Raw genomic sequence first — 25,482 nt, forward strand, 5'->3', positions numbered from 1 at the left:
TGAGTGGATAAAGTTCAATTAGAACCCATCGCATAAGAATGGTCATACTGGGTCAAACTAATGGTCCATCTAGCTCAGTATCCTGTCTTCTGACAGTGATCAGTGCCAGATGCTTCAGAAGGAATGAATGGAACAGGGCAATCATTGAGGGATTCATATCCTGTCATCCAGTCCCAGCCTCTGGCAGTCAGAGGCTTAGGGAAACCGAGAGCATAGGGTTGCATCCCTGACCATCTTAGCAAATAGCAATTGATGGTCTTATCCTCCATGAATTTATCTAATTCTTTTTTGGACCCACTTATTCTTTTGGCCTTCACAACATTCCCTGGCAATGAGAACCAGAAGTTGACTGTGCATTGTGTTTTAAACCTGCTGCCTATTAATTTCATTGGGTGATCCCTGCTTCTTGTGTTACGTAAGGGGGTAAATAACACTTCCCTATTGACTTTCTCAACACTATTCATGATTTTATAGACTTCAATCATATTCCCCCTTGTCATCTCTTTTCCAAACTGGATAATCCCAGTCTTTTTAATCTCTCCTCTTATGAAGCTGTTCCATACCCTTAATACTTTTTATTGCCCTTCCATTTCTACTTTTTTTTTGAGATGGGGCAACCAGAACTGCCTGAAGTATTCAAGGTATGGGCATATCCTGGATTTATATAATGGCATTATGATATTTTCTGTTTTATTATCTACCCTTTTCTTAAAGCTTTTTAACATTCTGTTTGCTCTTTTGACTGCCACTGCACACTGAGTGGATGTTTTCAAAGAACTATCCACAATGAGTCCAAGATCTTTCTTGAGTGGTAGCAGCTAATTTAGACCCCATCATTTTGTATGTATAGTTAGGATTATGTTTTCCAATATACATTACTTTACATTTATCAACATTGAATTTAATCTACGATTTTGTTGCCCAATCACCCAGTTTTGTGAGATCCCTTTGTAACTCTTCGCAGTCTTCTTTGGACTTAGCTATCTTGAGTAATTTTGTATCATCAGCAAACTTTGCCACCTCGCTATATACCCATTTTTCCAGCTCATTTATGAATATGTTGAACAGCACCAGTACAGATCCCTAGGGGACCACACTATTTCCCCGTCTCCATTTTGTAAACTGACCATTTATTTCTACCCTTTATTTCCTATCTTTTAGCGAGTTATTGATCTATGAGAGGACCTTCCCTCTTATCCCATGATTGCTTACTTTATTTAAAAGCCTTTGGTGAGTGATCTTGTCAAAGTCTTTCTGAAAGTGCAAGTACACTATATCCACCACATCACTCTTGTCAACATGTTTGTTGACCCCGCTCATGATTCATGATTTTCCTTTAGAAAAAGCTATGTTGACTCTTCCCCCAACAAATCGTGTTTATCTATGTGTCTGATAATTCTGTGGGTTTTTTTTTTTTTTTTTTACTATTGTTTCAACCAGTTTGCCTGGTACTGAAGATAGGCTTACTGGACTAATTGTAAGGATCATCTCTTGAGTCTTTTTAAAAAAAAAAAATGGCATCAGGTTAGCCATCCTCCAGTCATCTAGTACAGGAGCTGTTTTAAGTGATAGGTTACATACCACAGTTAGTTCTTCAATTTCATATTTGAGTTTTTTCAGGATCCTTTGGTGAATAGAATCTGGCCTTGGTGACATTGTACTGCTTAATTTATCAGTTTATTCCAAGACCACCTCTATTGACACCTCAGTTTGGGACAGTTCCTCATATTTGTCACTTAAAAATGGCTCAGGTGTGGGAATCTCCCTCACATGCTCTGCAGTGAAGACCAATGCAAAGAATTCATTTATCTTCTCTGCAATGGCCTTGTCTTCCTTGAGTGCTCCTTTAGCACCTCGATTGTGCAGTGGTCCCACTGATTGTTTGGCAGGTTTCTTGTTTCTGATGTACTTAAAAATTTTTGCTGTTAGTTTTTGAGTATTTTTCTAGTTGCTTTTCAAATTCTTTTTTGGCCTACTTCATTATACTTTTATGCTCCTTTCTATTTTCCTCAGTAGAATTTGACTTTCAATTTGTAAAGGATGCCCTTTTGCCTCTGCTTCTTTTACTGTGTTGTTTAGTCATGGGGGTGAGGCGGAAGCAGGACATAAGTAAATGGGGGACATGGCCATCCGACCGATAGATGATTAAATAAGAGCACTCTTGTATTGCAATGTCAAAGCTATACTTTATTTAGTCTCAAGCACTTACATATGTCCCCAACAGGTTAGTAAAAACCCACAACCCCCAATAATTACCAAAGTCTGGAGCAATTTTCGAGTGGTACAATGACAGCCATCCGATGGCCTGTCTTCCATCTGCCATTGGGTACCCTCAGGGGTGTCCACAAAGTGATCCAACTAGCCCAAACTTCTCCCCCCTTATTTATTGTTAGTATGACAATAACATATCAATCAAAAAAAACTTGTTAAGCAAACAATTTCAGCAGTTAAGCAAGAGGTTTCCTCAGACCGCTAATTAGAAAAATGTGTTTTTTCAGAGTCTGCTTGCTTGAGGGCCCTGACAAACACACCCAAGAGTATAAATATAGATAAGCTTCCTGTTTTCTAAAACCCATGCCTCATCAATTTAAACAGAAATCTTATCAGGAAGGACACAGGGTCAGTCTCCCTTCTTGTGGTCGCTCAAACTCCCTCATCTCCTGGCTTAGTTATGCTAAGGCTGCAACATGGGCCCACTAACTTGGCTGTTTTTGTCAATAAGCATGATAATTGATTTTCCAGTCACTGGTAGTGGTCCAGGCACTTTACTGATCCACCATAATCTCCCCATATAACTGTTCCTTTTAATGTCCATTTATATAGTTTCCTCATTTTTGTGTTGTTCCCCTTTCTGAAGTTAAATGCTACTGTGGTGGGTTTCTTTGATATTTTACCCCTCTACAAGAATGTTAAATTTAATTATATTATTGTTGCTATTACTGAGCAGTTCAGCTATATTAATCTCTTGGACCAGATCCTGTGCTTCACTTAGGACTAAATCAAAATTTGCCTCTCCTCTTGTGAGTTCCAGGGCTAGCTGCTCCAAGAAGCAGTCATTAATGGTGTCTAGAAACATTATTTCTGAATCCCATCCTGATATGACCTGTACCCAGTCAATATGAGGATAGTGGAAATCTCCCATTATTACTGAGTCTTCTATTTTGTATTTTGTCTCTAATTTTCTTGAGCATTTCACAATCACCATCGACATCCAGGTCATCTTGTTGCCGGCACAGAGTGCCCGAGGACAGCAACAGCGGGGTTCGTTGTCAACACTGAATTTCATCTGCCATTGTGCTGCCCATTCACCAAGCTTTTTAAGGTCCCTCTGACATTCCTCACAGTGTTGTATAGTGTCCACTAACCTGAACAATTTTGTGCTCATTAAAATTCATGGTCAGCGTTCAGTTTTTCTACCGCTACACTTTTTTTTCAGATCAAATCAAATATAAGGCTCTGTTTTTATCTTCTCCTTGCTTCAGTGAAAAGTTTCTTTTATGTGAATTTTCTTTTTCATTCTGTTTGTCATCTAAACTCTGCCCTTTCTGACTCTTTTTTTTAGCCTCACATTTTAATAATACACTTATCACCTCTATTTTCCAGGGCTACAGCTGCCTACAACCATTTCCACTGTTTCTTTCCAGTTCTGTGTTTGGCTACTTATGAATTCCTTACATGTTTTGCTGTTTAAAATCTGATTTCTTTTATTTTCTCTAAGGCCCATTTTACTACGTTGTCATGTATTTCTGTTGATTAAAGATTCATGGATAGAGAAACACATGCTACCTACATCCATTCTTGGGCCTTGGCAGTCCTCTGTGACCATTTGAAATTACATATTATCTGGACTGGTTCAACTATTTATAGTAGAGGCCAGAAGTCCCAATCACCCAAGAGCATTTTGCATCAGTACCTCTCTGCTACTGAAGGGAAAATTTCAGAAGCTTCAGAGGTTCAGTTAAATGTCTAAATATGTAGATGTTAATTGGAATATTATCTGAACTAATTTGACTTTGAAGCCCTCCACCAAGTGATCTCTCCTCACAAACAGGCTCCAGGTCCCTCCATCAGTAGATTTCACATTTACCTTTGATGATTACTTTGGATAGAGACCTTCACTTTTTCTCTCCCAGTCCTGACAGTCTGCCCCAGGGAGTGGGGCTAGTTGGTGACTGGCCGTGGCCTAGTGCTGAGGCAAGGTGGGAATAGTGGGTGGGGGTTCCCCAGGGAGGGGAGACCCAGATCTGTGGGGTACTGCCAGGGGGCAGCATCCCAGTAAGAGGGGCACTGGGTCCTGGGAGGGACATGGGCACCAGCAGAGGGCGCTCCAGAGGCTGGTGAGCTAATTCCCTGGATGACCAGTGGGAGGTGCCACAGGGGTGAGTCCAGTCATCTTACAGGCTGGTAGAGTTAAAGGTTCTGGACTCTGAAACACAATCCAGGAAAGCTAAACGGGAGGATGACCCGGGAGAAGGACCTTGGTACAAGTTGCAGGGAAGCTGGCAAAGTCTAGTTGGAGAATGGTCACAAGGTTGTTGGAAGGGATTAGATAGGGTTACCATATGTCCTCTTTTTCCCAGACATGTCCCGCTTTTCGGCAGTCAAACCCCCGTCCGGGGGGAATTGCCAAAAAGCCAAACATGTCCAGGAAAATGGCGGCTCTGCTCCTCCCCGACTCTTCGGTTCTGTTTAAGAGCCGGGCTGCCCGAGCGCTACCGGCTTCGGGCGGCCCCGTGCCTCCGGACCCTGCGCCGCCGGAGCCCGGGAGGGGAAGTGCCCGGCTGGGGGTGCAGGGTCTGGAGGCACGGGGGCTGCCCGAAGCCGGTAGCACTCGGGCAGCCCGGCTCTTAAACAGAGCCGAAGAGGAGCAGAGCCTCCAGCCGTGGGGGCTCTGCATAACTTACACTGTGTCAGTTACACAGAGCCGAAGAGGAGCAGAGCCTCCAGCCGCCGGAGCCCGGGAGGGGAAGTGCCCGGCTCGGGGTACAGGGTCTGGAGGCATAGGGGCTGCCCAAAGCCCGAGCGCTACCGGCTTCACGGTTTACTGGGCAGCCTCCAGACCCTGCGCCCCCGGCTGGGCGCTTCCCCTCCCAGGCTCCAGCTGCGCTGGGGAAGCACCGGCTGGGGGTGCAGGGTCTGGGGGCTGCCCGGCAAACCCTGAAGCCGGTAGCTCTCGGGCAGCCCTTTCCCCCTGGCTGGGAGTGGAAGGGGAGGAGTTGGGGCGAGGCTAGGGGGTGGGGAAATGGGCGGGGCCAGGGCCCGTGGAGGGTCCTTTTTTTTTATTTATGAGATATGGTAACCCTAGATTAGAACCACCGTTATTCTAATATTAAAAATTACTGAGCAACGGGCAGAGGTTCTGGTTGTTTCATATTTTAACAGAACTGGTTCTCCAAACACTAGCCTCTGTTATTCCTTTGTGTTGTGTGCATTTCTTTTTCTCCATTCCATTTAGTCAATCCATACTGTCCCTATTTTCTCTGGTCCACAACCTCCATTTTTGCTCGTTCATTTGTAAAAATCTCATTATTCAAGAAATACATTTTAATAGATGACAATAACATTTTAATAATTACTATATATGTGCATATTTGTATTAACATGTGCACACACATTTATCAGTTTTATTTTTGGTGTTTTAAGCTGCAATTAAACTTTTTCATTGATTAGATACTTAGCATAACTGTGGTCCCTATCCGTGATAGTTATAAATTGGCACAGCAGCATTGATTTGAATGGAGCTATACCAATTTATATCACCTGACCCTCTAGCTTAAATGTACAACAGTGATGACCATTTCAGGAAAGCTAAAGCCAATGCATTTTCACTATATAACTGCCAGTGCTTTTAAAGCCTTATTCTTCATTTACACAGGTTCTCTGCCTGCAAATGAGAGAAGCGTGAGTGAAGGAGGAAGCCCAATAGGAGTTATACTGATGTCACTCACCAAAGAATACACAGACAACAAAAAGACTGCAGTTAAAGATCTCAACCTCACTTTCTACAAGGGTCAAATCACAGCTCTCTTGGGTACCAATGGAGCTGGCAAGACTACAATAATGTATGTCCATTGCTGAATGATGGCCTACTACACATTTTACCTTATCTGGTGCTTTGAAATGTTTTGTACATCAGCAAATGAGCTATTCCATCTCCTTGCTTGGTTATTGTTTTTGCCATGCAAAAGATGCCACTAAAGTTGCTTAAATGAACTTACTGTGCCAGGTGCCTCTGGCAAAACAAAGGCATTGCAGTGGAAAATTGGGTCCCATTTATCATAACCTCAATGGTAAAGCCATTATTTTAAGCAGCTTTAGTAGTAGCTGGGAGATGAGGGGTTATTGTGGGCATGGGTGCAGAGAGACCTGAAGGAAACCCTTCTTTCTTTTCCTCACACTCTACAACATTCCACCTGTGCTTCCATCAGATGGAGATCTCAGAGGTTTACTGAGCTTGCAAACTTTCTTCCTGGATGTTGAAGAGGATGTTCTGACAGCTGAAAAGAAGCCAAAATAACAAAGAAAAACATTTTAAAAAATCTGGCTTAATTAAAAAGTTAATCTATTTCTTCCTTTTGTATTAATGAAATATCAAGAATTCGGACCATTTTTTCTTAACCCCTGCAGGTACATAAATTACTAATGAGAATGAACTGGATTCTAGATTTAGTCAACTTGATTAACATGGGTTAAGGATTGCAGAAATGAGCCTACATAAATTAGGAATTAGAGTTTTTACCCTGCATTTACAGCTAAACTGGGATAAATATATATTTTTAACCAGGAAATACTAGTCAGTTGATCTCTCTCTTTTTCTGTGTCTTGGCTAGACAAATGAGCCTTGTTCAGGAAATAGCAAGAGAGATAATGAATTATTGATATCGGGTTTAATTAAAAAAAGATTTTACCATTAGAAATTTTTCCGAATTATAAAGGGCCAAATACTCCACTTGTGCAAGAAGTTGTTGTTGCTGTTCCAGTACACCTAATAGAAGTACACCAATTTACATCAGTTGAGGATCTACCTAAAGCACTTTTGGAGTACTAAGGGATGCTTCAAGTTGTTGAGCACCAAGTAATTTTATTTTAAAAAATTACTAAAACTTACAATTTAGAAAAACAAGAAATAGCAGGGCAAACCTTTAATATTTCTCTCTCATAATGCCAATTCAGTGACATGACTCCCACTATTTTAGTCACATGAGGTTCTTTGCCAGGATTTAGGGGAAACTGCTATTAAAACAAGTGAAATAATCCCAGTTAGTAACTATGACTGCCTTACTAAGGAAAGGAAATGAGGAAAAAAGAAAAGATAAACAATTGTTACTTCAGTTACAAACTCTTCTATATATGTCTCTGTGGAGAACGTTGGACAGGTTACACGTTTGAAAGTTGTCCACCCTGGCAGAGGTCCTGTTATTCCCAAAATTAGTAGAGTTCTGTTTCAGAGTATCCTTATTAACTAAAACAACTTATAGATGGGCAAAAAATAATAATTTTGAAATAATTTTGTTCCAGGGCAGGTAAGTCCTGTTGTGTTTATCATGGATAACATTGTTTATAAATGGGCAAAGGTTTTAAAATCTTAACTGAGTCAGTAACTGACAAATACTCTATAAATCCAAAGAAAGTATTTGTCAGTTACTGAAAAGAAGCCAGTCTCAAGACCACTCCTTGAACGGCAAGTTAGTTAATATCCAGAATCTTAAATTCAAATTAAATCCCACTGTTTTTCTATTTACCAAAGGTTAGTCAATGGCTTCTCTCTGGAAATAAATGGTCTAAACCATTTGGGGTTTATTGGGAGAAAATTACAATAAATTACAATAGTGTTTCAATATCCCATGAAAATCATTACAAGAAAATTTTAAATCTAATTCCTTGGCAGCTCTTTACAACTTCATCTCACCAATCCATATTGAAGTCTTGATGGTGATGCCATTTGAGCTAGAAGATTACTTCTTCTTGATGCTGTTCAGTGTCTTTCTTCTTCTTAGCAGTTGGTCACAGCTCAGTTGCAGAGATGAACAGGATGAGCTGTGATGAGCTCTGAAAAGTTGAGGATGAGAGCAGAGTGTTGCTCGTCATTTACTTTATGCCCATCTCTTTTGTCTAATTTCATGGAAAGAGGAGAAAACACTTCTTTCAGACTTGGTAGGATTCAGATTAGCTGTTATCATCCTTTCATTGGCTCAGTTTCTTTGTGGGTTGGTCTTAGTAAAAACCCTCCCCTCGTAAATATAAACTTCTAATTGTTTTTGCTCTTTTGTGGCAGTAAACTGTCAGAACATCCTTAATGTTAGAGTTTTAACTTTTTACTCAGCATATTTTCTGAGCTATTCATTAGATTTCATCAGGAGTTGAAATTCTGTTTCAAATAGGTTCAAGGCCACCCATATGTTAGATATGAAAGTTTTTCAATTTTGAATTATTCTTAAACTTAATTCTTAAAGAGAGGCTTTTAAACTTGAGTATTCATTAAATAAATAAATTGTCCTTTCTCCTAATCAGTCTTTGGAGAGGTGCTGCTTGTTTTTATTAGTTTGTTCAGGAAGTTGCTTAAGCATTGCCAGATAACTAATTAACCCCCCAATTAAGAAAAAAAGTATTGTATACTCAAATGACTTCTTACATTAATAGCCAGTCACAGCAAGGTCAGCGGATACCATATTAGTACATGAAGCATCTTACCATTTAGCAAAGATATTAGTAAATTATTGCAAAAAAACCTTTGCATTTAGATAAAATATTTGCAGCTCTACACCTTAAAAGCTTTTAAGGAATAAACAAAGTTTTGAACCATTAAAAGGAAAAACAAGGTAGATAAAAGTAACCAACAACTTCTGTAAAACATTTTCCAGCTATCCGGGATTTTCTTAGTCTGAAGAATGAACACTTCTGAATGCTTATAGAAGAAATTATTTTCAATAAGAAAATTCTTTAGCACCTTATGAGTAGGTTTTAAATGAGAGGTTTTGTGTTGAAAGAGCATGTGTGGAGGGTGGGATAAAAGGAAAGCCCACTTTACATCTTAGTTTTACAGTTAACACCACATCCATACATTTCCCTTTGTTCTAAACAAAACATCCTTATCTTCTTTTAAAGTGAGGACTCTTTCTAAAGCATAAATATCATCATACAAAGTTTGGGTTTTTTTTAGATAAGATCATATCTGTATCACCTGGTATCTTACGCAAAAGATGTCCTGTTTTTGATAAGACCCTTTTATTATAGTCTTTGGACCAAAATGCTCCTTGGATTTGTGATCTGCTTTTGTGATATATTTACATCTTGCAAGTAAAGACTTGTATTAAATATTTTATGCAAAGCACTCATCACAATAACCAATGCTTATGTACATTTTAAAAACATATTGTAAAAGAAGGTAGTAGAGAAAGTTAAAGCAATAGTAGGTAAAAGTTAAATTTTAGACCCTTTATAAACATACAGGAGTATTATGGCAAAGGTATATCCTTTGGCACTTGAGACTTGTCAATGGTTGACAGAAAGAAGATTGCCTAAAGAATTCCATTTAATAAAATTTAACATTCCATTTAATAAAATGAGCAACCAAAAACAAAAGTATGTGTTCAAACCTCTAAGTTCAGTGAGTATACAAATAAATGTAGGTCTCTCTTAAAATCAGTAAAGGTAACATTGTAAGAGTAAATTATAATTTTATTAATAACCATTTTTGCATTAATCTCAAGGTTTCCTCCATACACACTCCAGCATCATTAAAATAATGCAGCTGCTAGACAAGAAATTATTGTGAGAAGTCAAGTCAATTGATCAAATTCAGGATACAACATAGAGTGTGTCCTGAATATAGTGATTTTATTGAATTTGTATTATTTCTTATGAGCGGGAGCAAGGTGGGTGTGGTAATATTTTTTTTTTATTGGACCAGCTTCTGTTGGTGAAAGAGAGAAGCTTTTGCGCTCAACAGAATTCTTCTTCTGCATCTTCCATGTGATCAAACAGCTACAACAACACTGTTATTTCTTGTATCAGATCAATGTTGACAGGCCTGTACCCTCCCAGCTCTGGGACCATCATCATCAATGGAAGGGATATACATACTGATCTGGCTGCTATCAGAATGGAGATGGGTGTTTGCCCACAGCATGATGTGCTGTTTGACACCTTAACTGTGCGAGAGCATCTGCTGTTCTATGGTTCAGTGAAAGCGCCTCTGTGGACAAAGAAACAGTTACATCACCAAGTCAGTAGGTTAGTGGTTCTTATTTTCCTTGCTGGAAATCTGTATGTAGGCTGTCCTTCAAAACCATTCCAAGAACATTGTGGTGAACAAACAAACAGCCTCATGCTAGGAGAGTCAGCCCTAACTATTGGAATCCTGAGAGCGCTAATGATGGGTTTTGTATTCTAAAATTCTGGCTTGTAAATGTATTTCCTGATCTTAATTTTCAGTAATAAAATTATGGAAATAAAAATTAGAGTAAGAATATTACAGACAAGGTTTAAAAAAATTCTCTAGTGGTTTCAGCTAAAGCATAGAGGAAGTGTAAACACTCTCTCTTATAGTACTTGGACTACTGAATTCTGAATACCCTAGAACCATGTAATAACAATGCTATGCAAGATCCTCAAAGACGCAGGGGATAGATTCTTGCCACTAACTAGATATTTTTATGAGAAGCAGAACATTTGTATCAAATTAGGCCCCCATTGCTAAGGCTATTACAGAAATGAGAAATTAAAAAAAGATAAGGGAACAGTAAGATTACTTTTTCTAAACAAAGCAACACAAGATTTTAATGTAGCTTGTCAGAAGATTGGAAAGCATGCTATGTATACCTTGATATAAATGTATTTATATAAATTTATATAAATGTATTTATTCATATAAAGTCAGCTCTTTGCTTTAGAAATTTGCTTTCTTTAAAGTAGAAAATTACTGTGAAGGACTGGATAACTCAGCAGACAAGCACTGGGATAGCTTGTCTTGTGCTTGCCCGTTCAAATGAACCCAGGTTGATAGTGATAGAACACAATTAGCAGCCAATGGCGTGACGTGAAATTAGTTGGTGGTCTTGCAGTCTAGTTCTTATTGGACAGGTGTCCACATAATACATGAAGGCAGCAACAAACAATGGCTAAGGACTGAATAGCCTATGGCAAATAAACTACCTCCTTTTCCCAAGAGGTGACCTTTCATGAAGTGTGTGGAAATTTGCTCTACTGCAGTTCATATTGTTCTGTTGGCTTTTGCCTCTGGCACCTATTTACAAGCTGAATTCATCAGGGCTTCATACCATTGCTTCTGTGTGGTGTCCCATTCCTATAATGGGACGCCGCACAGACATAAGTGTTTGCATGGGGGATCTGTTTGCAAGGCTGTGGCCTAAAAGATCTTGTTTTGTAAGGAGAAGCAGAATGTGCTAATTATCCTTGAGTTCTCATGACTGTTTCTTTCAGATCAATGTGAGGGTTTTTATTTGCCTGGGTGGTTATACTAGGGTAGCAGGTGTCCGGTTTTCAACCGGAATACCTGGTTGAAAAGGGGTGCTGGTGGCTCTGCTCAGCACTGCTGACCGGGCCGTTAAAAGTCCAGTTGGCAGTGCAGTGTGACTGGCAGGCTCCCTGCCTGGCTCTGCGCGGCTACCAGGAAGCGGTTGGCATGTTCCTCTGGCCATGGGGGCTCCGTGCGCTGGCTCCGCAGCTCCCATTGGCCAGGAACCACAGCCAATGGGAGCTGTGGGAGCGGTGCCTGTGGGCAGAAACAGTGCACGGAGCTGGAGGGACATGTCGCTGCTTCCTGGGAACCGCCTTAGGTAAGCGCTGCCTGGAGCCCACATTCCTCATCCCCTCCTACAGCCCAACCCCCTTCCTGAGCCCCCTCCTGCATCCTGAACATCTCATTTCTGGCCCAAGCCCAGAGCCTCTACCCCCTCCCACACTCCAACCCCCGCCTCAGCTTCAAGCCCCCACCCCCGAGCCTGGCACCCCCTCCTGCACCCCTAAGCCATCATCCCCAGCCCCACCCCGGAGCCCTCACTCCCTCCCATACCCCAACCCCCTGCCACAGCCTGGTGAAAAGGAGCAAGTGAGTGGGTGAGTGATTGAGTGGAGGGCTGGGTCTCAGAGAAGGGGGCAGGGAGTGGGGCTTTGGGGAAGGGGAAGGACAAGTGTGTTCAGTTTTCTGTGTTTAGGAAGTTGGCAACTCTAGGTTATACAAATATTAAATAATATTTCAGAGTCCTAGAACTATCCTCAGCTCTCCTTGAAATGTTCCCCACTCCCTCCAGATTCTTATAGAGGATATTCTAAAGCTTATTGAAATCAAGGGAAAGACTCTCAGTGACTTCACTGGAACATGGTTAAGGCCTATAATTTTGAATTATTTTTTGCTTTATCCTGTACAGAGGCCATTAAAAGTATATTTCAGGAGGCTCATAGAGAGGTTGCTGTTAAAAATAAGAGGCTTTTTGATTATTACTATTACTTCTTTTCAGTGGATACCAGAAGAAACTGAATAGTTATATATGCTTCTCTGTACTTAAACTGCCCATGGATATTTTGCATACAAGTGACTTTTCGTCACTTTACTGTGGGTTGGGATCATAGGCGCGGGAAGTAAGGGTGTGGGAGGGTGCTACAGCACCCCCAGGTTTTATGCGGAGCTGCTGGCCCCATATCTGGGGGTCTGCTCCTGGCCCTGCACATAGGGTCCTGGCTGCTGGCCCCTGCCTGGGGCTCCACTCCTGGCTCCATGCCCGCACCCAGCTGTGGCCACAGCCTCATCCCCCTAACCCCTGTCCAGACTCAGCTCTTGGGGCGGAGGGAGGGGTAAGAGGGCTGGCTTTCAGCACCCCCACTACTAAAAATGTTCTAGTGCCACTGGTTGGGATGGTGTGGTAGCTGATCTAAAAAGGCTTGTGATTTTCAAAGGTCACAGTTCTATTTGTGTTCTTATTCTAGAGCCCTGGAAGATGTGGATTTATCCCACCACCAGTTCAAACATGTCGGAGCCCTGTCTGGGGGAATGAAAAGGAGGCTCTCAATTGCTATCTCCTTTATTGGAAATCCGAAGACAGTTGTTCTAGATGAGCCCACCAGTGGTGTGGATCCATGTTCACGTCGGAAAATCTGGGACATTCTGTTGAAGTACAGAGCTGGTACAAAACTCACGTCATGTTCTGACTAACATCCTTCCCAGGCAAAGGGTGGTTGAAAATAGTATTTTTCTTTCCAGTTGCTGAATAGAAATCCTAACAGAGATAACTATTCCATTCAGCTGTTGAAATTTTAAAGCAGCCAACTAAAATTCAAAACTTACTTCTCTTTGTCTTCAGGAAAGATGGTTGGTCTAGTGCAGTGATTTTCAAACTTTTTTTCTGGTGACCCAGTTGAAGAAAATAGTTGATGCCTGCGGCCCAGTGGAGCTGGGAATGAGGGGTTTGGGATGTGGGAGGGGCTCAGGGTTGGGGTGCAGGGGTGAGGGCTGTGGGGTGGGGCCAGGAATGACGGTTTCAGGGTGTGGGAGGGAGCTCTGGGCTGGGGCAGGGGGTTGGGGTGTGGGAGGTGGTCAGGGCTCTGGGCTGGGGGATGCAAGCTCTGGGGTGGGGCTGAGAATGATGGGTTTGGGGTGCAGGAAAGGGCTTTGGGTTTGGGGGGGCTCAGGGATGAGGCAGGGGATTGGGGTGCAGGGTTGGGGTGTGGACTTACCTCCAGAAGCGGCCAGCAGCAAGTCCAGCTCCTAGGCGGAGGTGTGCAAGCAGCTCCGTGTGGTTCTCACAGGCACAGCCCCTGATGCTCAGGGCGGGGGTAGGGTGCGGAGCTCCGTGCCCCCCCAACTTAGGAGCCAGACCTGCTGGCCACTTCTGGGGTGCAGCACGGTGTTGGAACAGGTAGGGACTAGCCTGCCTTAGCTCTGTAGCACCACGGATGGGACTTTCAACGGCCCGGTTGGCGATGCTGACCAGAGCTGCTGCAACCCAATCCCTTCCGTTCCATGACACAGTTCTGGGTCGCGATTTGAAAAATCTAGTGGGTTTAATGCAAGATTCAGGTTAGCTATGAGTCCATGCTGATCCTGCCCTGGATGAAAAGGGTTATCTCCTACTTCCATCACTCTTTGACTTCGCTTTTTCATTTTTTGAGGGCTCTCACTTTCTGTTCTTTCCCATATGACTGCATATATTTTTCTTCTAAAGAGAATACTCATCAGTCATGCCATTCCATTAATTTTCAAGTGTCATGAACTAAAACTGACCATAGGAGGCAAGCTTCTGAGATAGCAGGCACCTCCCCTCCCTATTAGCTGGAATAAACCACAGTGAATGATCCATTGAAACCGGCATCAAAGTTATGTGATGTTAAGAATCTCCTAATCTCCTAAAACACCTTCTCAGCCTTGAAATTGGAACTGCTGCTTGTTGTCTCTCTTAGATTCCAGTACAAACTTTGCACTGATTTATAACCTGTACCGTCTCAGGGAGTGTGAATGGAACACGTGTTAGCAGGCATTTTGTGTCTGTGTTCTGCATACTGAAGTACACTCTTGTAAATTTATAGAATTACTATCACCTCAAGAATCCTGCTGGGGAAAAAAAGGTGTCTCTCATGAGCAAATATTTTAAAATAAAGTGTTAATCTGTGTGTACTGCTTTTCCTGGGGTAGGTTGCACCTTGATCTTTACCACTCACCATCTCGATGAGGCAGAGGTGCTCAGTGATCACATTGCCATCCTGCAGCATGGGCAGCTGAGATGCTGTGGTCCTCCCTCTTATCTGAAGGAAACATATGGCCAGGGATACAGTCTAACACTCATAAAAAAGGTATGGTGACAGAATTGTGCACAATATGTACTTCATGCTAAGAAATGGTCATATCAATTATTCTGAGGGAACCTTGCAACGCTGCTAGTAACTTATATGTGAGATAAATGTGGTAGTTCTTTTATCTTACATAACCAGCAATGCAGAAAAGACTTGGTCTATTTAATACTGGTGCATAACAAATGTTTTTCGCAACCTTCATACTTGAATTAATTGGCACATAAAATAATCTAGCAACATAGTGAAAATTAGTAATTTGATGATTTGCTGAATAGAGGCCCAATCCTGCAATCCCTTACTCATGGTGAGTAGCCCCTTGCTCACAAGATTAGACCCAGAAACTTCACTGGGACTACCTAGCAGAGGAAGGGTTTCCAGCACTGGCCCCATATTTGTTTTCAGTGTGACCTGTTTTACAACTTTCTGATGGCATATAAACTCCATTTATTATTGTTTTCCTTTCTGTGCAGCCCTCTGCGTTTGAAATCCAGGATCCTGAGTACATCAGTCGAGTCACATCTCTGATACAGTTCTATGTACCAGAAGCATTCCTAAAAGAGAACAGTGGGAGTGAGCTGACTATTGCGATTCCAGCGAAGGCAGATAAGTCCTCCTTTAAAGGCCTCTTTCAGGCTATGGATGAAAACCTTGAACGTCTACATGTGACTGGCTATGGCATTTCAGATACCACCTTGGAAGAGGTACTGTGTTTCTCTCTCCATAGTAGCTGTCAGTGGTTAGAGATGCTGTACTGGCTTCTATCTAACCTTCTTGACCATCTTTTTACTACCTAATATTTCAGGACAGGTTCCTGAGGGGAGCAAGAAAGAGCATCTCATGTAGAATATAGATTTTTAAATTTTGCTATATTATTTAAGGGCAACAACCACTCTCCTCCCATAATTCATTCCAACAGCCTGATGTATCCTAAAGGGTGATATCACCTTTTGGAAGGTTCTTCTCTGTCTCAGCTGATCTCAGGAAAATTTTACATGGCCTGGGTTTTAACACCAAATCACTGTCAGTCCAAATCTCTCATTAACTCTTAGCATCAGAAAAAAATTGAGCTTTGAATTAACTAGGGATGAACTTCAGAAGGTTTGGCTGTACAGTTCATATAACTCTCAAAAAATTCTGTCTCTTCTCTGAATTCTATCTGGACTAACCAAACCTCAGGAGTTGGCAGAACTGGCCTGGAAATCTTACAAGAATAGCTGTTCTTGCAAATTTACTTCTGCTTCTGATCTGGCCAATGTACCTGATGGGGGTTCATCACAACTGGTTTTGGCTCTGGCATTATTTAACTGGTTATACCAGAGAATGAATTATTTCCACTACAACTATCTGTTCTTTTAAAATTCCTTGACCCATCATTACTCTAGTATCATTGTGTAGATCCTTAAAAAAACAAAACACCTCCACCCCCTGTTTTTCACTGCTTGAAATGATGATAAAAAACAAAACTAATATTTTTCAGTAGATGGGGGACAATATTTTCATTTGATGGTACAATCCACTCAGCAGCATTTCATAGAAATATGATTTTTCCAGCAATCTCCTTTAGTTCTGTAAACAGCCCAAAGTGGGCCATGTACAAAAAAAAAAAACTTAGGATATGACCAAGCACAAAACAAATGACAAGTATACAAATGCACATTTTTGTAAGTTAGTGTCTCTTTAGATAGTTTACCACACAGTGTATAGTAAGCTTTCAATCATTTTATGTACCCCGCGCCCTAAGAGGTGGGAAGGTATGTTGCATTATTAGCAGCAGTCTGAAGAGAATGTCATCTAGGGAAGACACTTATCTCTTTTCTGGGCTTATGAAACCAAGACTCAGGAAAGCCTGTCATCGGGGACATTAATTATGTGTTGTTGCTTTGCAGCATGAATGATGCATGTGGAAAATAATGGGGTCAGATATAAAAACCATTAGCAGTTATCTGGTTTGCAACATTGAGACTTTTTTTTTTTTGCCAATTTAGAATTGACATTTTATTTTCAAATAAAAAATACAAAAATCCACATGCATACAAACAAATGGTGGGAAATGCATAGCCCCTACTTACTAAATACATTTAGTTCTGTGAGAAGGTCCATTGTAGCCGTGGTTCTCAACCAGGGGTACATGTACCCCTGAGGATACGCAGAGGTCTTCCAGGGGATACATCAACTCATCTAGATATTTGCCTAGTTTTACAACAGACTACAGAAAAAGCACTAGCGAAGTCAGTACAAATGAAAATTTCATACAATGACTTTTTTATACTGCTGTGTATACTATACACTGCAATGTAAGTACAGTATTTATATTTCAATTAATTTATTTTATAACTGTATGGTAAAATGAGAAAGTCAGCAATTTGTCAGTAACAGTGTGATGTGACACTTGTGCATTTTTATGTCTGATTTTGTAAACAATTACTGTAGTTTTTAAGTGAGGGATATGCAAGACAAATCAGACCCCTGAAAGGGGTATAGTAGTCTGGAAAGGCGGAGAGCCACTGCATTGGAGCATACATTAGAACAGCAGTTCTCAAACTTCATTGCGCCATGGCCCCCTTCTGACAACAACAAATTACTTCGTGACCCCGGGAGTGGGGACCGAAGACTGAGACCGCCCGAGTCCCACTGCCCTGGGCAGGAGGGCCAAAGATCAAGTCCAAGAGCTTCTGCCTTGGGTGGGCGGCATGATCTTAGCCTGGGCGATGGGACTTGGGCTTCAGACTTGCTGGGGCCCAGGGCCAACACCAGCCTGGGCGACCCCGTTAAAATGGGGTCCCGACGCATAGTTTGAGAACCACAGCTGTGTACCTATGTGAAATGCTGAAAAAGTCATTAAGACCCCTAGTGTGCATAAGGCGTCTACCCACACACAGGATATGTCTACACTGACCAGGTCAATGGATTGGGAGCTCAGGCTGTGGGGCTAAAAATAGCAGTGTAGACATTGCGGAGCAAGCTAGGCCCCGAGCTCTGAAACCTGGTGAGGAGTTAGGCTCTCAGAGCCCGGGCTCCAGCCCAAGCAGGAACATTTACACTTCTATAGTCCTATAGCTTGACCCCCCATGAGCCTGAGTCAACTGACCTGGGCTCTGAAACTCAGTGCCATGGGTTTTTCTTTGCAGTTTAGACATCCCTACAGATCCATTTATTGGATTGAGGTCCAATTGAATAATATATATCAGCAAGTGTAATGGTTTCCTTTTAAATTAAATTATAAAACAGGATCACAATTAAATGAAACTACACCTTTATCACAAAGCCCTGTGGAACTGAATAAATACATAAGCTCTTTGAAATACTGACCTTCTTTTTGTTATATCTGAGTACAATTGTTAGCACAATGTGTTACTGCAATAAGAGTAATAAAATAATAATAAAGATAATTTACAGGTTTTTATAACCGTTCTTTAGAATGTAATGGTGAATTATATCCTTGCTGTAGAATTCTATGGGGTGTGTCAAAAAAGCCTATGAAAGGTTGTCATTCTCTTTGAAATTATACAGGATGGTTTACACTTTGTATGGAAAGGATATAATCTATTATATTTTATGGGTGGTTAGATTATTCTCTATATGATTGGTTTCATCCCTCTTGAATTCTATAGGACTTTTACATAAAGGGAAATGATAGCCCTACAGAACCAATCATAGCAAACGTATAACATTCATCAGCATATTTCTCTGGATCATTCAGTTTAAAGGTACCTGCCCTTGGTTGTTTTCTGCAGAAAAGCAAATAAGCTTTCCTAAATGGCAACAGATATTGATGTGTCATGCAGTACCTTGAAGACTAACATGTTAATTTGTGGTGATTCCTGTCATCTCTGCACAGTCATCATTAGCTATTGTTACCTTCATTCTCCATTTTCTTATCAAAAGCCTTTTTCCGCTGGCAAGTAAATGGATAGCACATAATAGTTCTATTGAGTCTATTCAAATAATTCAATCTGGAAACAAAGAACTCTGACTTTAAAGGGAAAATGTATCAAGTGATTGTTTGTGCAGAGGCCCCCCCCCACACACACACACTCCTTGCTGTTTTTCAGCCCATTTGTGTGGAACAGTTGTACACTTTCAAAAACTTAACTCTTTAAGGGAGACCATATTGCCTCTCATGTCTAGGAAGCATCTTGCGAGTGGAAAACATGTCACTGTCATGTCAAACCCATTCTTATCATCTTAGCTACATTTGATTTTAACTGTTTTCTCCTTGTCTGAATTAGGAATAATATAATATAAATATAAGCAATAAGCCAAGAGTTGGAATTGGGGGAGAATCGGGACCATGATTTATTAAAATCACTACATAACACTTAGAGCTGGCTAGAGGATAACAAATCCATTTCATGACAACTTTTGAGGTTTTGAAATTTGTGTTCATTCTGCATTGGAATGTTCTTGCAAAATGGAATTGTGATGAAACATCCATTTCCAGATTGAAAAGGTTTTCTGTTCAGATCTTTCTCTCTTGAAATGACCAGAAAGTCCATACTGGATCACAAACATCTTCCTGGCAACATTTTGTTAAAATAGATACAGCTCCATCAAATGTTTCACCTTCAACAAAACAGCAAGTTTCAATGAAAAAAAAAAAACATTTAATCAAAAATGTTCCAGTCAGCTCTACTAACACTAATGTAGCGTGAGTCTGTTTTGTATACTATTTGGGCTGTCTGCCTTCCATCATGACCTGTCATTGAACTAGAGCATATTTTTTAGACATGGCTCAAACAGGAATTATTTTAGGGAAGTACTGCGCTCTTTGTTATGCTGGCAGTCAGCCTACATGATCACAAGCGGGTCCCTTGTGGCCTGAATCTACCAGTGACTTTGTTGTGTACCTGCCTTTGGCTCTTTGAAAGTGCAGGCAATTTCTTTTGGAAGTTGTGATCTGTGCAATGTCTCTCTTCTTCTGAGGCTGTGTCTGTACCACACCCCTGTTCGAATTACAGGGGTGTGACTAGCAATTCGCACTCAAGTGCTGTGCTGTAACTCCCCTTTGTGGATGTTGCAGGCATGGACTAAAAGGTTCCAGCTATTCACACACTTGTAGCTCAAACTGTGGGCCATATAGACGAGTTCTGAATGTTACAGCTAAATAAGTGTGTTCCTGTTGTTTGCTAAACTTAGCTCTTTTGTGCATTCGTTTCCCTGTTGACACAAGACATACAGTTAATGGCTATGAGCATACCCCTGAACCATTTAAATCTATGGGATGTTCGCCATTGATTCCAGCTGCAGCCATAGGAGCATTCACTGTCTGAAGAAAGGATAAAAATAACACAAAAATGGGAAAAGAGAGGATAATTGCATCTATAGTTCTGACAAAGTGTTATATGTTTAAGATGAAATAGTAGTAGGAGTAAAGATTTTGATGATATTAAAGTTCTTAAAAAATCAGAACTGTCACATGGATATGTGACCTGATACTTCCCAGGTATCATTAAAAAATACAGACATACAGAGCCATATAGGATTCAAACATTCCGAAATCTGGATCTGAATATCCTTAAAGCTGAAGATTTTCAGATCTGGAGTTTTGATTGAGGGCTATCTGTATTTTTATTTTAAAGGTAAACAAGCAAAATATGTAACGTTCTTCCCAACTCACGCATATGTTTGTGAAAACGTCAGTGGTTCCTAGTACAAGAACAAGAGATTATAGTAGGGAAAACGTGATTAACCTTTAAGCACTGTTTCCCTACTATTTTGGCCATATGTATTGATTATTTTTTCTACCTTCTCTTCTGTTGTTGTTCTATATTTCCTGGACTATATTGACTCTGTTTCCATCATGTTATCTCCCAGGATCTTTGCTGCCCTTTCATCAACAGGTTTTTGACCAGCAGCCATTTTCTAATATAAAAATTAAATGAGCATATCCAGGACTTAGCAGTTTTGTTTTTACAGTGGAAATTGAGTTAAGTGGGACTGAAAGACCCTAAAATGCTGCTAAAATAGTAGATTAATACTTTGGTTGCAAGGACAGTCTACAACTTTTTGTCATTCTCTTCACTCTCTCCCTCATCCTCCACCATCTGCTTCTATTTTCTTCTCTCATCCACTCATTAAGGGAGCTTCCCTTTCTCCCATCACCTAAAGGCACAGATCTGCACTGAGATGGCACAGGGGTCCATGCACCTCCTTCCTGAAATCTCCCCTCCTCCTTCAGAGATGATGCTACCACTGGCAGTAGCATTTCAGTTCTGTTCCCAGGTCTGTCACAGACTTTCATTGGGACATTGGACAAATTACAATCTGTGTGGTTTAGTTTCCATCTGTACAGTAGGGACAGTGATACATTCCTGACTCTCAGGGGTGTTGAAGATGAAATTCATTAATACTTGTGACATGTTCAGATACCATGGTGGGTGACTGAAATACTTAATTAGAGAGGGGTATTTGCTCTGGTTTTTAGTTATGAGCTTCTGGCTTTGCAATATTGGAAATTGGTGCACAGTGTGACATCATCAAACTGTCCCACAGGAGCCGATCGAGATATGGGTTTGGACAGTCGGTGTCCCCGTCTAGGCTCTAATACAGAAACAGCGTGAGACACTTAACTTCATCTGTCCTTGAACTAATGGCCAAAACAGTTCACTTAAAGTTGCCATGTAGCTAGGCAGTCCGTCATCGCTATTAAATAGCAATTATATTGACTAAACAAAACATAATCCATGTAGCTAGCAGACTTCAGTGGAGCAAGAAACTGCCTTTCCTCAAAGCTAATGTATTTCAAATTGATTGGCTTTTATTATCCATTGTATGGTGGAATCCTTAGCTACTATGCGCTTTTGTTATAGCCAATATTGGATTCCTTTGTGGGAGCAATTAAATATGGCCATGAAAGTTTTTTAACATTGGGAGTGCACATCAAGTCCTGATTATAACAAACAGGAGGTTTCAGCAAGATAGAGTCAAAGTTGCTTATAATTTTAGTGAGAGCTCTGTTTAAAGGTGCTCATGAGAGGCATACGCTCTGCTGAATTGATGTGCAAGCTTCCACTGAAAGCAAAATCTGAAATTTCTAGACACACATTTTGAGTTTCTAGGCTATGCTGTGTTACAGATGGCTTTGGGGGAAAAATACTTCAGAAAAGAGCTAATTTTTCAACATCTCCTATCTCAAGTATATCTTGGGCCAAATTCACGGTTGACAAAATTGAAAGTGGGCCTGCTTATCCCAGCAGTGGATGTATTTGGGTTTCTTTTCTGGTTAATCTAAAATCCTCTCCCAGACCACCTGTGCCTTCTCTTCTCCCTTCATCTTCTTCCCCCCCCCCCCCAAAAAAAAAAAAAAAAAACGATTTGTGGCCTAGGGAGAAAATGTGAATTTACAGAGGGAACATATACTTGTAAGGAAGTTTTTGAGTTTTTATTTATTTATCAGGCTTACAGTGAGACGTTAGTGAGTGCCTTAACACTTCTTAAGTCACTACTAACAATCTACTATGGTATTCTAGGATTCTAACTCTGAAATTCCTGTTGACTTCAGTGGTCTTAAGGTGTAGAAGCAGGATCGAGCCTAATATAGTAGGTCTCAGGCAAATCTAATGGACACACCGTGTGTAACATTTACATGTGCCTCTTAGGATATGTCTGCACCAAAATTAAAAACCTGTGGCTGGCCTGGGCCAGCTGACTTGGGCTGTGGGGCTGTTTAATTGCAGTGTAAACCTCCCATCTCACAGGATCCTAGAGCCTGGGCTCCACCCCAAGCCTGGAAGTCTACACTGCAATTAAACAGCCCCGCAGCCTGAGCCCCACAGACCAGCCGCAGGTGCTAAGTGCAGTGTAGACATAGCTTTAGGTTATTAAACCCATGGAAAATATTACTGCTATTTTTTTAAAAAAACTTCTGTTATCTTCTCTCCAGCTCTTCTTTAGAGGCTTCTACCCTTCAGATGCACGGATGGAAATTACATGCCTGTCACGTTTATTAAAATACGCTAACATCCCTCAAACAAGACCCTCCAATCTTTTTTTAAAAATCTGATTAATCGTTTGTTGTGTTTGTGTGTAGATGGCAACTGATTTTGCTACAAAATGTACATTATTTTAACTTTATTTCAGCAGAATTCCTGCTCTCAAAGGGCTAAATCATCCCTTCCACTTCCATGAGTGGAGAGGGCCTAGACAAGCCGATCTAGTCGGGGGAGGGTGGAGTTGGGGAGATTGCCCAGCCACTTCCCATAGCCCGGTGGGAGCTCTTTTGCTAGAGTTCCAAGGCTTCAGCACTCTAGAATTTTGTGGGTTGGGCCTGGAGTGTAAGGAGATAGGGCAGGGAACTGGCTACTGTCTGCAGCATTCTGCCCTGCTGAGCCCACGGAGTGCAACTTGGAATACCAGTGGGGAGTTAGTGCTGCTTCTAGTGTGCATTAACTCTGGACTCCATGCGTCCTACGACTCCGCACCTGGGAGATTCCGTCAATAACAGCAGGATTGTTGAAAGAGCTATGCAATTAGAGGGCAGAGAGGACCAAAGAGCAGTGTGCAGGGGTCAGCAACTCTCCATGTAGGTACTTCTGAATCCATGGATATTTACTCCTCTCCACGGGAGGGAAAGATCTTGCCCAAAGTAATTACACTGGATCAGTAATTTATAGGAATGTTCCAGCGAGTGGAGTGGGGTGGTGCATCCTAGTCTGATGCCCTGGGTGATGAAGGGTGAAAGCCAGTTATGGCAAATAGGTCTCATTTCTCTTTCTATTTCACAAAGGTATTTTTGAAGCTGCTGCAGGACACAGAGCAAATGCCACAAGTTCCCCTGGCAGAGGAGTTGGGGCTCCCCCACATTAACAGCTGTGAATCAACCTACCAAAACTGTAAGTAGAAAATTAAGTTTTCCTTGAAAGCAACTGTGTTCATATAAGTAAGAGACTTGCAGCAAAACAGGCTAAAACTTTCCTAGGTTAGGCAGCATGTGGGAATGTTGCCATGTGTCCCCACAGTGCTCTGGTAGTGCCCTTTCCCGTGCATGTGAAGTAGCCAAACAATCCTCCTCAGATGATACACTTCATGCTGCTCACTCTAACTAGGGGCATTTTGAGACAAGCTTTGTGTCCTCTGTCACAATAACCTCCAGTCAAGGCTGTCACTATGATATAGCACCTGTGCCAAAGAGAACTGTCGCCTAATTGACACCATCACTCACCAAGTGCAGACAACTGTGGGTTGGGATTTTCAAACTGTTCAGTGCTGGCTTAGCTCCACTCCCATTGCAATCTGTGCGAGTTTTATCACTGTCTTCAATGGGACATTGAGTGCTTTTCCAAATCTCTCTCAATACCTTGTGGCGACTTGTACATTAGTTAATTAACTAGCCCTGCCTACTACTTTTCTTGTCATATACATATGGTGGTGGAAATGTGCATGGGGAATGGATGTGACAAGAGTTCCTCTGAAAAAAATAAAATAAAATGAGGACAACAACAAAAACTCCATGAGAGATTAAAACAGTTGCTCGATTAAAAGGTACACTTTGGGGTAACCCTTTATTTTATAACTGACATACAATTCTGTATTACTGGAAGACTCCAATAATAGCACAGAGCTGTTAGATTTGTTTGTCCTCTCTATGTTGCATTTTCATTAGGGTCTAAGAATTGCAGTTTCTATGGTAATCAATATTTGAATTATACTGTATCTAATAACTTAAGCTATAATTACCAGCTAACCTTCCAGGATGTCTCTTCATTTGGTATTTGGCATATAATTAAAGAATTGGTAATTAATTCCATATTTCTGAGGCTGATAAATTATTATAAGAAAATATGGTTATAATGTCATTTCTATGGGAAGGAAGATGGAGGAGAAATTTTCATTCAAGGCTGATGACTGTCATTCATCATTAAGCATAGTTGTGAAGTGTAGGCATAAGGGCTTGGGAAATTGCTTATGAAAGCTATCCATCTCTGTTAGTTAACCAGAATACTCCATGGGCAATAGCTTGACCTGTATACTTTTGTCTCTGAAAGCAGACTCAAAGATAGTCACAAACTTTTTCTTTCTCAGAGCAGTTCAGTGGATTTTAGAAAGGCCCAAAAGCAAATGGCTGGATTATTAAGAAGAACACCACTAAAGAGCTATGAGCTAAAGAGAATTTGGGTTAGAGAGCTGTTGTGATGATGCATGCTAGAGAACATCACTAGAGTCAATCTCCTGGACCCCTGCAATTGGTCTGCCCATAATAGAACTATCTATCTTATATGGCCACACCGATCTGAGGAAGTTGGATATGTTAGGGTCCATGCCGGTAGCTTTAGGTTTAGCATGAATCCGTAAGGGTCAAATCTGTGTAGTGGGGCTACCTATTCCTCTCCCCATGCCTAGCAATAGTCTGCTGTGGTCTTGAATGTCCTGAAGCGGTTGTTGGAGCTGCAGGTACTTTCCCATGTTGTTGCACTTCAGAGTGTTTTCCACAGATTAAAGCTCTTTTATTGGAATTGATCCATTTGTCCAATTCAGGTCCATAATAAAGCCACATGATTGGATCTGGACTGTGGGCTGACATTTGGTCCTAATTTGATCTGTCTTTCCTAAAAACGATTTTGTTCTTCAAGGAGAGAAGGTCAAATAATTCTGGGACACGTTCTGATGGGTGTTACTCAGTGCGTATAAAGGTAGCAGAGTCTGGCTTTGTGAGAGCATGTAGCGTGTGTGTGTTGGTGA

At 41.3% G+C, this 25,482-nt stretch overlaps 1 protein-coding gene across 1 annotated transcript in view; it reads left to right on the forward strand.

Annotated features, from left to right (window-relative positions):
- Nucleotides 1–25,482, forward strand: part of ABCA13 (ATP binding cassette subfamily A member 13) — a 268,723-nt gene that overhangs the window by 102,164 nt on the left and 141,077 nt on the right. Inside the window, exons 34-39 of the mRNA XM_065583912.1 lie at nt 5,876–6,062; nt 10,015–10,233; nt 12,946–13,142; nt 14,648–14,805; nt 15,276–15,506; nt 23,531–23,636. Of these exons, the coding sequence (XP_065439984.1) occupies nt 5,876–6,062; nt 10,015–10,233; nt 12,946–13,142; nt 14,648–14,805; nt 15,276–15,506; nt 23,531–23,636 (1,098 nt within the window). The remainder of the gene's footprint in view (nt 1–5,875; nt 6,063–10,014; nt 10,234–12,945; nt 13,143–14,647; nt 14,806–15,275; nt 15,507–23,530; nt 23,637–25,482) is intronic.

Source organism: Chrysemys picta, chromosome 2, assembly GCF_011386835.1.
Source record: "Chrysemys picta bellii isolate R12L10 chromosome 2, ASM1138683v2, whole genome shotgun sequence".
NCBI lineage: Eukaryota > Metazoa > Chordata > Testudines > Emydidae > Chrysemys > Chrysemys picta.